The sequence below is a fragment of the Bison bison genome, unplaced genomic scaffold (genome assembly GCF_000754665.1).
Source record: "Bison bison bison isolate TAMUID 2011002044 unplaced genomic scaffold, Bison_UMD1.0 scf7180017864280, whole genome shotgun sequence".
NCBI classification, from domain to species: Eukaryota; Metazoa; Chordata; class Mammalia; order Artiodactyla; family Bovidae; genus Bison; species Bison bison.
In genome coordinates this window covers 5,038,810-5,053,381 of record NW_011494852.1, presented here as the reverse complement: position 1 = coordinate 5,053,381, position 14,572 = coordinate 5,038,810, and the positions used below count along the sequence as shown (strand labels likewise).

At 35.3% G+C, this 14,572-nt stretch overlaps 1 protein-coding gene across 1 annotated transcript in view; it reads right to left on the bottom strand.

Moving 5' to 3' along the window:
* Positions 1–2,817: 2,817 nt before the first annotated feature.
* Positions 2,818–14,572, bottom strand: part of ZNF260 (zinc finger protein 260) — a 15,217-nt gene continuing 3,462 nt past the window's right edge. The window contains exon 2 of the mRNA XM_010849090.1: positions 2,818–6,006. Coding sequence (XP_010847392.1) covers positions 4,263–5,501 — 1,239 coding nt within the window. The 5' untranslated portion in view covers positions 5,502–6,006 and the 3' untranslated portion in view covers positions 2,818–4,262. The remainder of the gene's footprint in view (positions 6,007–14,572) is intronic.

The following is a 14,572-nucleotide window of genomic DNA, read 5'->3' as shown; positions in this document are numbered from 1 at the left end:
CTCACATGGCCTTTTCTTGGTATACACACAATGCCACATTCCTTATGAGGGCATTACTCCCACAAGGACTGTACCATCCTCTTGACCTCATATAAACATATTTAATTTCCTAAGGCCCTATCTCCAAATACCATCACATTAGGCACTAGGGCTTCAGTACATGAATTCTGGGCTGGGCTGTGGTTCCTTATTTAACTCAACTAACAAAAATCTTTAATGGTATTACGCAGGGATAGGCTTTACTTTGTTCTGAATTCTCATGCTGAAGGACGAGAATCGCAATTTGAACCTATGCAAAGGCTTACTATGTTTGGGGACAGGAAGATAGTATCATAAATGTCATTTCTCCCCAAATGTATATACTTAAGGCAATTCTAATTAGAGTATCAAAGCGTTTTTATAATTTGAGACCTACCTTCATTTATAGAGAAAGAAAACGAAGATTAGCCAATAAAACTGGACAACAGCAAGGAGTGGGGGACTTACAGTAACAAAATACAATAAGGCTAATGTTAACATTATCCATTAATGTTAGTATAGGAATAGAAAAGTAAATGAATGAAGCAAGAGAATATAAATAAGTCGGTGTAAATCAAAATATAAGCCAGTTAAAGTAGAATAAAGAAAAGATTATTTGGGTAAAGAATTACATAGCAGAGTTTTAGTTGAATAGGAAAAGTATGGTATCAAAGTAATAAAAGGCCGTTCCCACTGACCCATCCCTGGAAAGATGACTTTAGATTTGTTTTTCTACTAGTTTCCTTGAAGAAAATACTGGAAATCTCTCATTTGTGGCCTGTACCTGGATGGGATGAACTGTGAACTGGCATGTAGACACTGACTGCCTATATAACTAAGGCGTCGTAAGTCTTGGGAAACCAAGGTAGTAACTTCCCTGTGCTTAAGTGGTTATCCCTGTTACAAGTGAGTGCGCCCCATTTAATGGTGGCACACCATGCAGATGCCCTGCTTGATGAATGTGCTGGATGAGAATGTTAGTCTCCCACTGCTGAGGTGAACCACACCCATTCTGACCTTGTCTCCTCTGTGCAGTGCTGGGGCAGTGGAAGCTGTGCTTGCTTGAGCACTTGCAAGACTTTCTGATGAACATGCTGTAAAGATATTTTCTTGTTAGGACAAAGCTAATAATAAACCTAATGCTAGGTTTATTCTGTTATCTCTCTTCCTCTTTCTGATTGCCAGTTCAAATCTGTGATGGCTTCTGGTGGACATGCAGGTGTCAGAGCTGTTTGACCCTAAACTGACTGCTGGATTATTTTAACAAACTGTGCTTGTACAACTGGCAACCCATCTGGAAGGAAAAAATATGAACCTTCATAAATGACATTAAAAATTCAATTCTAAAAGGGTTAAACATTAATATATTACAAAAAGGAAATAGACAACTTGAAAGAAAACCTAAGAAATAACATATAATGTAAAGATTAAAGTATCTTTACAACTGACCCATACATATCCTAATATCTAATGTGGAAAAAGGTCTTCAAAACTGACAAAAAGATAAATAATCCTATAGGAATATAGGCTAACAATATGAAAGTTTACAAAGAAGCAAATCTAGGAACAGGTGAGGTTTATACTCATCAGACAAACATGAATTTTAGTATAATACCACCTATTGTATAGCTGGAGGAAACTTGTTTTGAAAATAACTGATAGCATCTACTAAAATTTTAAAGTAGCACATATCCTTTGATCTAGCAGTCTCTTGCCTATAATCTATCCCCTGGAAATAAGAATACCTAAAATGTAAGGGCCACTTGTAAGGGTGTTTACTTGTGTTGTCTGTCATGGTAAATAACTAGTAACAAGTTGAATCAGCAGGGAGAATGGCCGAATAAATACACAGTACACAATATCATAGAATACCATGCAGCATTTGCTTATCTTACTCAACCTGACCATTATAATCATTCTTGTTGCTGGGCCATGGCACTGGCCAACTATATGCACCAAATGGTAATCCTAGTTTGGTCTGGAGTTCCTAGTTGCTCTGTGACTTCAAAGATGTACCAGCACAAGGGTGTAATACTTAAGGAATATCAGAGAATGTTTAATGAAAAATGGAAGAAAAGAGGATATTTAGATTTGTAGATACACATATATATTACTTGGATACATTACCTCACAAAGTCAACCTACGGCATTTATAATCTTAAAACCAAATTTCAAAAATGCCAGTATCAAGCAGTGCAGTGCTATAGTTATATTAGCATAGTATTTTTCTGAGTTTAAGAGAAATCAATATATTTGAAAGGAGCCTAAGGTTTAAATGTTACACACTCAACTTTTATCACTATTCAAAAAGAGCATTAACTGTTTCTATATATCAGGTTATTGTGGGAAAGAATAAAAAAATCCTCAAAAAGATTTGCTTTTAATAAGAGAATTCTCTTTAGGTCTGAGATCTCATCAGTTCTATTCTCTCCAAGGAAACAAATTAGAGGTGGGGTGGGAGAGTTGACTGTGTCTGGCAAATTAGAGAAAATAACTAGTTTGAGTTAAAAACTGAAGCTGAAATGCAACAGTTGTTTTACTTGGTGTCATAAAAAAAAAAAAGTAACATGTTTTCTTCATTTTTAAAATGTCTAATTTCTAATACCAGAACTGCTTATGTGGCTTATTAAAATTTCTGATAAATGTTTCTGAAAAACTATTTCTAACAAGTCTGTGCATGTATTATAAAGTAATATGATCCTTAATGTGCTTCAATCACCTGTTGCAAAATCATGATCTCAGAGACCACAGAGATTAGTGATATGACATTTGAGAGTAATTTAAATAAATGGATTTAAGTTACCATTAAAATTTTAAATTTTATTTCATATTTTAAAGATATGATTTCAGAAATATTTTTTTTGCAAAATATCTGCATCTAATTGGAAATGTAAGTCCATTAAAACATGTATTCCATGTAGTCTCTCTACTCCTATCCCTTTTTTAATTTTCAGAAGTTTAAAAGAAACAGCATAAATAGAATAAACTCATACATTATTACAATCCAGAATCAACTAATGTTTTCTTATATTTATTTGGAATCTTTTTAAATGAGATAGATATTTAGATACAAAACTGAAGTATTGTTCAACCACCATAATTGGCCCCATTTCCCTTCTACTCTCTTTCTTTCTAGAGACAACCACTTTTGGGAATTGAGTGTGTATCTTTCCAATCCATTCTTCATAGTTTTACATAAAAATGTTTACCCATAACCAATGCTTTAATACTAGTGTTGGTTAGTGTTGATTTAATTCAAACTCACACAGGTATAGTTACAATATATTCATCACTTCATTTTCACTCTACATGATTTTCAAATCTTTCTGTTAATACATATAGATTTAGTTTGTTAATTGCTAGAGAATATTCTACAGGGTAACTACATCACATTTTATCAACCATTTCCAAAGTGACAGACATTTGTTTCCAATTTTTTGCTATATTAATATAACTCATGCTGCAATGAACATTAAAGATACAGGACTCCCTGGGTACATGTATCAGTTTCTTCACTATATGTATATATACTCAAGAGTGGGTATTCTGGAATGTGTTTTTAAAATTCTTACTACTCAAAGGTTTGAAAAAAAAAATCTACAAAACCCTTTTATTAAGTTTTGCTCTTTTGAGTTCTAGTCTTCAATACTTTTGAGTTTTTTTAATAAATACTTTATAATGTATGACAACAGCAAAGATCTAATTTTTCCACATGAAGAATCAATTACCCTGAGACCATTTTTTTAATTATCCAGATTTTTCTACCAATTTGAGATTATCACCTCTATGAACTGCCAATTCCCCTTAAAAACATGCATGTATTTCTGGATATAGTATCCTGTCACAATCTTTATTTTCTATTACTGTATCAAGAGCAAGTAATTTTGATGGTTATACATGTAGTAACAACAAAATGACAATTTTGTCTTTGTTTCACATCTTCACACCTTGTATATCTTTGTCTGAATATATCAGGTAGGCCTTCTAGAACCATGTTGATTAGTGTCCATGACTGGATCCTTAATGAGAATGCTCCTAAAAGTCCAGCATGAACATGTTTGTTGTGGGGGTATTGGTTTTCATGATAGTATAATAGTTATTAAATTCTCAGTGTATTACATTTTGAGTTGTTGCTGTAGGTTTTTCCATATTGATGTTACTTTACTGTAAAATGATTTTTCTGATATACTGTTTAGTATGATTTCTATTGAAGGTTTTCCTAAATTTAAGACATTCATAGAGCTTTAATGAGTATGAATTCTCTGGTGTCTAATATGATGTGACTTCTGGCTAAAAGCTTTCCCACATTCATTACACTGATAAGGTTTTTCTCCAGTATGGATTCTCATATGCAGAGCAAGAGTTGAGAACTGAGAGAAGGCTTTCCCACATTCATTGCAACCATAGGGCTTCTCACCTGTATGGCTTCTCATATGCACAGTAAGAGATGAGCTTTGACAGAAAGCTTTCCCACATATTTTACATTCATAAGGCTTATCACCTGTATGAATTCTCACATGTACAATAAGTGATGTGATTCGGGAGAAGGCTTTTCCACATTTATTACATTCATAGGGTTTCTCTCCTGTATGAATATTGTGATGTTTAATGAGGTACTGCTTCTGCCTAAAGATTGTTCCACATTCATTACACTTATAGGGTTTCTCTCCAATATGAATTTTCTCATGCTCAGTGAGGTTTGATTTGCCACTGAAAGCTTTTCCACATTCCTTACATATATAAGGTTTCTCTCCTGTATGACTTCTCTGGTGTCTAATGAGGCTTGACTTCTGAATGAAAGCTTTCCCACACCCTTTACATTCATAAGGTTTCTCTCCAGTATGAATTCTTTGATGGATAATGAGGTTTTCTTTCTGGCTAAAGGCTTTTCCACACTCATTACATTTAAAGGGTTTCTTTCCACTATGGATATTCTGATGTTTGACGAGGTATTGCTTCTGACTGAAGGCTCTTCCACATTGGTTACATTCAAAGGGTTTCTCTCCTGTATGAATTTTCTCATGCTCAGAGAGATATGATTTGCCACTGAAGGCTTTGCCACATTCCTTACATGCATAGGGTTTGTTTCCAGTATGATTTCTCTGTTGCTTAATAAGGCTTGACATCTGAATAGAAGCTTTCCCACATTCGTAAGGTTTCTCTCCAGTATGATGTTTTTGATGAGTAAGCAAGTTTCCTTTCTGGCTAAAGGCTTTCCCACATTTATTACATTGATATGATTTCTTCCCTGTATGACTTCTCAAATGTAGAGTAAGGGATGAGACTCGAGAGAACACTTTACCACATTCAGTACATTCATGTGATTTCTCTGCAGTATGCATTTTCTTATGCTCTGTGAGGTTTTGCTTCAGACTAAATGTTTTTCCACATTCATTACATTCATATAGTTTCTCTTCAGTATGAATTTGATCACACTGAAGGAGATCTGATTCAGGCCGAAGGCTTTCCAACATTCTTATCATGCAGAGGTATTTTCTCCAACAAGAATTCCTTAGTATCTCTTGACATGTGACATGGATGAAAGCTTTCCCACGTTCAATATATGCAGATGGTTTCTCTCCAATAATAATTCTCAGATATCTAACAAAGTTGAATTTATGATGAAAGACTTTTCACACTGGTTATCCTGAGGTCAGATGATTATAAATTGGGATGAAATGTAGCATCCTCATTATATTCGTAATGGTTCTTTCTTAGATAGCTTCTCTCATGTTTAAGTGCAAGTTATGTCCAAATTTTTAAACTGAGTCCCATACATAGAGTAATAGTCTTAAACAATCAATGTCTGTGCTCAGAGGAAATACTTCTCTGAGTTTTTCTTTAGCTGTATTTTATGAAGTTGTCTGAGTTTTTTAGTTGTATTTTCTGAGTTTTTCTTTTGCTGTATTTTCACAAAGAAGGATGCAACTTAACTCAAAGGTCTTTCCTGTTGTATCTTTATTTATTTATAAATTTCCCAGGCCTTTTCTGAAAGGGAGTACAAAAAAAACATCATTGAAAAGAGTAACTAACTGTAAACTATTTAATGCCTGGCATGTAGTGAACATCTAATAAGGCATCTATCATCATCATCATCAGTATCACACTTGTGAACTTCTCCACTATTTTTAATAAAATTTCAGAAATGTGCAATTTAGGGACTTCTCTTGTGGTCCAGTTGTTAACAGTCCACCCTGCCAATGGACATGGGTTTGATGCCTGGAGCAACTAAGCCCACAAGCCACAACTACTGAGCCCACATGCTGCTACTACTGAAGCCCAAGAGCCTAAAGTCCATGCTCCGCAGCAGGAGAGGCCACTGCAGTAAAAGGCCTACTCATTGCAATGAAGAGTGTCACCCACTCACTGCAACTAGAGAAAGCCCCCGTGCAGCCAAAAGAATAAAAAACAGTGCAATTTAAAAATAGACTTTTAATTTCAAACCTAACCTAACAGTATAAAAGAAAGCTCAAATACAAATGACACCCATGGGTGCATTAGCTTAAACTGGTTTTAAATGAAACAATGTATACTTTATAAATCAGTAAAATAAGGGAAAACATAAAGAACAGGTGACAGGATGAAAGACGAAACATAACACTGCAAAGTGTACGATGAAGGGATAAAAAATGAATAGGAGTATTATTAAATTAAAGGGATGTGTGGTTAAATAAGATATTTATTTCTACATCTTCTTGAAGCTCCATTAAAATGACAATAAGGAGATGAAGGGCATTACTCATAAAAACTGAAAGGCTGAGGAAACAACAATGGATGAAAGTATTAGGAAATTTTGAAAGGAAACCGAATAAAGGACTAAATTAACCACAAAACTTAAATAAAATGCTAGTAGATAAGGATGCCACTTAGATGCAAGGTAATTTGTGACACAGCCGTTGACAAAAAGGCTGTATAACTTTATGGACAGATTGGTTAAGAATTGAAAGTGGCTTATAAAATTATTATATAAGGAGAAGCTGATGCACCCAACTCTCCTAACTGGAAGAAATAGGAATTTATTATCCAGAAAAGTGTAACTGAGAAACTCCAAATTTAGTTTTGACACAGAAAGTAGATGAGAATGCCATACTGAAAGAGGGTGATAAGTAAAAGTTTATATATAGTATAGAATCGCAACTTCTTTCTACTGCTAGACTACAGGAATGCTGGTAGTTGCCAGGTGTCAGATATGGAAGGGTTCTTGTCTGAAAAAATGAGAAAATCATGAGAAGCCCGATAGATCCTGACATCTGGAGTCATAGAAAATAAATACTTGTATATCCAACTGAATGTGTACAGTGAAGCTCACCATTTTAACAGACCTACTCATGGACTCTGATTATAATCATCACAGAAAATATGAAAAATGAATGCAGGAAATTTTCTGAGCCCCATCTTCTTATTAGCATGTTGATAATGATTAAAATTTACTGCATTTAAAATAGGTAAAACAGCTATATGAAATGAAATGGCAATTGCAGAATAAGCTGCAATTCAGAATAAACACCAAGAGACACAGTCAAATGAGTTTAAAGTGGCTGTCTACATGAAGCAAGAACAGTGGGTAAGGAAGAATGGAGTAAGCATAGTTATAACCCTATTTGACTTCTAAAAGCTCCAATTTCTTATACCTACAGAGATTTCCTTGAAGACTTGGGCCTTTTAACTTGAATCAATCTATAAATAATTATATAATAACTATAGACAGTGCTTTTTTACCTTACAACTGAGTTTCACATGGGCTAAACAGCAAAGTACATATACATTTAATGGGAAAGGGGAAAAAAAGAAAATATGCCAGAAAATAGCCATCTTTGCTTCCAAATCTGATTTTGATTTCCATTTTGATTACTGATACTATCACTTCTGGATACTGAAACTGTCATTGCCATCAAATTTCAGTTTTCATTTATTTTTCTTCTTTCATTATGCCTGATACTCTGGCACCCAAGCTCTTTTTTGTCAAGGACTCTTTTCTTGGCCTCTCTAAGTCCTTTCTTTTATAACTATTTTCCACCCACTCTCTGGAAACCTTTGACATTATTCTGAACTATCCATCTCAAACTTTTATCCTCATTTTCATATAAATCATTTTAAGAACTGACTAATAATATGCTGCCTCTCTTACCAATGCTGTAATTTCCATAATTAGAAAAAAATAACCTCAACACTCACTGCATACCATAAGCAAAAATTCACTCAAAATGAATTACAGACCACAGCATGAGCATTAAAAATATTAATAAGAAATATAAAAGAAAAAATGGTAGACTTTATCAAAACTAAAAACTAATTAATGCCCTTTAAAAACACAGTTAAGAAAACAAAAACAAAAGCCATAGACTGGGAGGAACTAATAAAGGGCTTCTCTCCAAAATATATAGAACCGCTGAAACTCAATAATAAAAAGATAAAAACTATTTATTTTTTAAAATGGGAGAAAAACTAGAATAGTCTTAAAACATGAATGGCTAGAGAATCCCATGGACAGAGGAGCCTGGCAGGCTGTACTCCATAGGGTCACATAGAGTCAGAAATGACTGAAGCAACTCAGCATGCACCCTCGAATTTACAATGTAGTGAATTTATATTTCAATGTAGTGAAAAACACAAACCTAAGAGAGTATATGTTAATACATAAGATCCAGGTTACTTTGTATCTGAGATGGGAGATATAAGGATTAGAGAGATTGGGCTAGAAGTAAGAGACAGTTCATTAAAAATGAAGTTCAAGATTGAACAGTGGATAAGATTTTGATAAATGGATCAATGCACAATCAAAGGCAAAGATGCCAAGAATTTCATACACACGACAGGGGCGATAAGAAGGGTACAACTCTTACTATTTAAAGCTGGAATAATAATCACAACTTGATGAAGGGAAGAGGGAGGCTGAAAATATATACATTGTAAAGTGTATAAAATATACATACCACTCCTGGTGATAGTAAATAGATATCGTCTAAAATCAAGAAAAAATAAATAAATAAAATCGAGGATGAAGACTAAGAAAATTATGAATATAAAGGCAAACACGAGAAAGAAAAAAAATAAACTTCCCAAATGTTCAGGAAGATATATATTCACAACAAATAAAGATCCTACAGCAAAAGATAAAAGAGGAGGCAGAATTTAAAACAGTAGGGAATTACCTAGCGGTCCAGTGGTTAGGACTCTGTGCTTTCACTACTGAGGGCACGGGTTCAATTCCTTGTCAGGGAACCAAGATCCCACAAGCCATGACGTGTGGCAAAAAAAAACAAAAAAGAATTCAAAATAGTACAGAAAGTTAAATCAGAATCAATACCAACCATACTGTTCCTGTCAACAAATGCAAATAGAATAATAATAACTATTAAAAGAACTATGATAGGCTCATATAGGAAATTCTCAGGCCTCAAGCCAGACCTCCTGAATCTAAAAAAGCTGTGGGTAGGGCCCAGCAGTCTGTATTTAACAAGCCCTTCAGGTGATTTTTTTTTTTTTTTTTAAGATTTATTATATACTTATTTATTTTATTCTTTGGCTGAGCTGAGTTTTGATCGCTTTGCCCAGGCTTTCTCTGGTTGGGCTAAGTGGGGGCTGCTCTCTAGTTGCAGTGCATGAGCTTCTCATTGTGCTGGTTTCTCTTGTTGCAGAGCACAGGCTCTAGGCTTACAGGCTCAGTAGTTGTGGCTCACAGGCTTAGTTGCTCTGTGGCATGTGGGATCTTCCGGGAGCAGGGACTGAACCCATGTCCCCTGCATTGGCAGGCAGATTTCTTAACCACTGGACCACCAGGGAAGCCTTCTCCAGGTGATTTTGATGCATGCTAAAGTTTAACAACTGATATAGCTGCTGCTGCTGCTGCTAAGTCGCTTCAGTCGTGTCCAACTCTGCGACCCCATAGACGGCAGCCCACCAGGCCCCTCCCATGGGATTTTCCAGGCAAGAGTACTGGAGTGGGTTGCCATTGCCTTCTCCAACTGATACAGCAAATCCCCCCTAAACTGTATATAAGATATGCTTCTAAAATAATATATCAGAAATGCTGAAAATAAAGACTAAAAATAATCATGAATATATAAACTATAGAAATCCAAGATACAAAAACATTAGCAACTGAGAAGACTACCTCTCTCAACCTAGGAGATCAAATCCATGAAATATATGAATATATATGAAATGGAAACATGAAATAAAAATATGTACTAATTTATAATATAGAATTAACTAGTTTATTCTGTATTTTGAAAATACTGAAACATCTTTTAAAATGCTCAGAGGACATTCTCAAAATAAGTCCACATAGTAGGCCTATAAAACTTCAAATATTCCACAAAGTAGAAAAGGACAGATAAAATACCCTAAAAAAAAGTCATAAACAAACTTAAAAATTTTCACTTGTAAATTTCAAAATCTACTGGCTTGAACAAACTATTTGGTCAAAGAGGAAATTAAAATATATCACATAATATTCAGAGTATTATTCAGAACACAATGTATATCAGAACCCACTTGAAAAAAATGCTTGGAGAGTTTTAACATAAATGGTTACATCATTTTAAAAAGAAATAATAATAATAAATATTCAAACTAAGGAATTACAATAAGGAAAAGTAAACAAAAGAAAAACAAAAATTAGAAAAGATAGAGAAATTGATTATTACAAACAAAACTACAAGTAATAATAGATTCATGAGTAAGAATAAAAGCAAAATTAAAAAAATAAAAAAAATGATTATTTGAAAACAAGAATTATAGAGACTATTTTGTTCAATTCTATGCAAATAAACTTGTAAACCTAGCAAATATAACCTCTGAGAACTTAGACCAGAAAAGAAAATTTAAACAGAAAAGTAAACAGAAAAAAATAGAGGTGATCATTCTCTCATTTTATCACCCCAAAGTCCAAGGTATGTGTGGTTTAAGGTGTGAATTTTACTAAACTTTTAACAAAGTACAATAATATTTGCAGAAGTATGATGTACAACAGATTAGAACTAAGTTCTATATAACTAGTAAGTCAAAAGAAAATACAGAAATTCACACCAGTCAGAATGGCTGCGATCCAAAAGTCTACAAATAATAAATGCTGGAGAGGGTGTGGAGAAAAGGGAACCCTCTTACACTGTTGGTGGGAATGCAAACTAGTACAGCCACTATGGAGAACGGTGTGGAGATTCCTTAAAAAATTGGAAATAGAACTGCCTTATGATCCAGCAATCCCACTGCTGGGCATACACACTGAGGAAACCAGAAGGGAAAGAGACACGTGTACCACAGTGTTCATCGCAGCACTGTTTATAATAGCCAGGACATGGAAGCAACCTAGATGTCCATCAGCAGATGAATGGATAAGAAAGCTGTGGTACATATACACAATGGAGTATTACTCAGCCATTAAAAAGAATACATTTGAATCAGTTCTAATGAGGTGGATGAAACTGGAGCCTATTATACAGAGTGAAGTAAGCCAGAAGGAAAAACACCAATACAGTATACTAACGCATATATATGGAATTTAGAAAGATGGTAACGATAACCCTGTATACGAGACAGCAAAAGAGACACTGATGTATAGAACAGTCTTATGGACTCTGTGGGAGAGGGAGAGGGTGGCAAGATTTGGGAGAATGGCACTGAAACATGTGAAACGTCATGTATGAAATGAGATGCCAGTCCAGGTTCAATGCACGATGCTGGATGCTTGGGGCTGGTGCACTGGGACGACCCAGAGGGATGGTGTGGGGAGGGAGGAGGGAGGAGGGTTTAAAAAAAAAAAAAAAGAGTAACATGGAAATTTACATTACCATATGTAAAATAGATAGCCAATGGGAATTTGCTGTATGGCTAAGGAAACTCAAACAGGCTCTGTATCAACCTAGACGGGTGGGATGCGGAGGGAGATGGGAGTGAGGTTCTAAAGGGAGAGGATATATGTATACCTATGGCTGATTTATGTTCAGGTTTGACAGAAAACAACAAAATTCTGTAAAGCAATTATCCTTCAATTAAAAAATTAAAAAAAAAAAAAAGAAAGAAAATACAGAAATTACATTCTCTTGGTAATTAAAGCCCCCCTTGTATTTTTACAGGGATTATATCAACAGCCTTCACAGATACTTAACCAGAACTGAATTTTTTATACTGTAAAATGACAGTCCTGAACTGAACTAGGCAACATTATCTGAATACCAGGCAAACTGGTCCTTTCAACAGCATTTATCTTGTGCTTTAAAAAGTGTTTTAAAATATAAATCAAAATGCTCTAATACCAAGTGTACTAACTTTGTGCTATAATGCCTAAGCTGAGTAGTTGCAACAGAGATCCTATGGATTACAAAGCCTAAAAAACTTTCTATCTGGCCTTTTACAAAAAAATTTATTGATGCTCTTCTACCCTAGAGTGGTGATTCCTCTCTCCTCTACCAGGCTGGAACCAGGATACATTGTTAATCCAGCTTTAACCACAAGTAAAAGATAAAGAGAGAACCTGGAAGAAGTCTGGATCTTAAAGTACCACAAAGACCAAAGGTACCATGCAGATTTTGACTACTCATCACATAAAGAAATAAGCCAATAAATCAATTCTTACATTCCTTAAACCAGCACATTCGGGTGTTTATTATAGTCACTTAGCTTTAAACTCCCAAATATGCTGGTTTACCATTTAGCTTTGGTTTACCACTTAGTTTTACTATATAGGGGCTTCCCTGTTAGCTCAGTTGGTAAAGAATCTGCCTGCAATGCAGGAGACCCTGGTTTGATTCCTGGGTCAAGGAAGATCCACTAGAGAAGGAATAGGCTACCCACTCCAGTATTCTTGAGTTTCCCTTATGGCTCAGCTGGTAAAGAATCTGCCTGCCATGTGGGAGACCTGGGTTCAATCCCTGGGTTGGGAAGATCCCCTGGAGAAGGGAAAGGCTACCCACTCCAGTATTCTGGGCTGGAGTCGGGATCACAAAACGTTGGACATGACTGAGTGACTTTCACTTAGCTTTATTACCATGATTGATTAACACTTTTTAGTCCTGTTTCACTCCCTTACATATCATGCATCTGCAGATACCAATTCAGGCATTGAAAGTATTTTCAGATCATAAGAAAATGAATGGACAAGAAAATGATTTTTTACAAAAACACATAGTAGGGTAGAGTTTGCCAACTTCTGCTTTTAACAGGTCACCATTTAAAAAGAATACACTGGGTTTCCCTGGTGGCTCAATGACAAAGAATCCGCCCGCCAATGCAGAAGACACAGCTTCAGTCCCTGGTCCAGGAAGATTCCACATGCCGCAGAGCAACTAATCCTATGTGCCACAGCTACTGAGCCAACGTGTCCCAATTACTGAAGCCCATGTGCCTAGAACCTGTGCTCCACAAGAGAAGCTACTGCAATAAGAAGCCCTCACAACACAACGAAGAGTAGCTCCTGCTCACCATAACTAGAGAAAAGCCCACATAGCAATGAAGACCCAGTACAACCAAAAACAAACAAACAAAAATACACTGAGTTTGCCTGACATTTGAACTTTTTGTTATATGTTAACACTTTCCTACACAGCAACCACAGTAATCTTGTCACAGGCAAATCATGTCATGCTGTCTCTGGAAAGTCTCCCTGTATAATCATAAAAATATTTAGAAGCATAAAATGTTTATTGTGGCTGCTTCTGAGGAGCAGAAATAGAGAACTGAGAGCCAGGAATAGGAGATATACCTATTGTTTTAATGTCTATCATGTATATGTACTAGATTTTAAAAATAACAGTACAATACAGCACCAATTTCCAGGCCTGCATTATTGTTAAAAAGCAGAAGGTAGACGATATCTGGAGATACACTATGTATAGTATACAGTATAGATATACTCTATAGTATAGTATACAGATATATATACAGATAGTATACAGATATACTATATAGATATACTTGTATATCTGTGTATATAGTATATAGATATATACTTGTATATCTGTATGCTATAGATTTACAAAATATACTGTGATATCTGGAAGTAAGACAATAAAAAAACAAGGATAAAAGGGTAAAATTCAACTATGAGGTATATTACAATAGAAGGAGAGAGAAATATGATAGTAAAATTTTAAAGAAAATAATCTACATTTGTAGATTTGAAAGATTACAGATCTCTAATCTTTGGCAAGGACTGAATGCTGAAGGAAAGGAGTGTAGACATATAGGGAGAAGTGAAAACTGGAGAATGTTAGTGAGAGGAAGAAGCATGAAATTTAGACTATAGAAGTTATAAAATTGAGGCTGCAAATAAGGTAGAGAGGCTGGCATCCAGAATCAAGGTTAGAGAGAGAACTAGTCCTCCAGAATCTGAGAAAAGAAGAGCATCAAACCAGGAGGAGAATTTAGAAATGGTACCTAGGTTATCTACAGGATGCCTAGCAATTTTCACTCCAAAAGACAAGAGCTGATAAGAAAATTTCAAAACATTTCAGATGTTGCAAACTCATTGCTGCTGCTGCTAAGTCGCTTCAGTCGTGTCCGACTCTGTGCGACCTCATAGACGGCAGCCCACCAGGCTCCTCCGTCCCTGGGA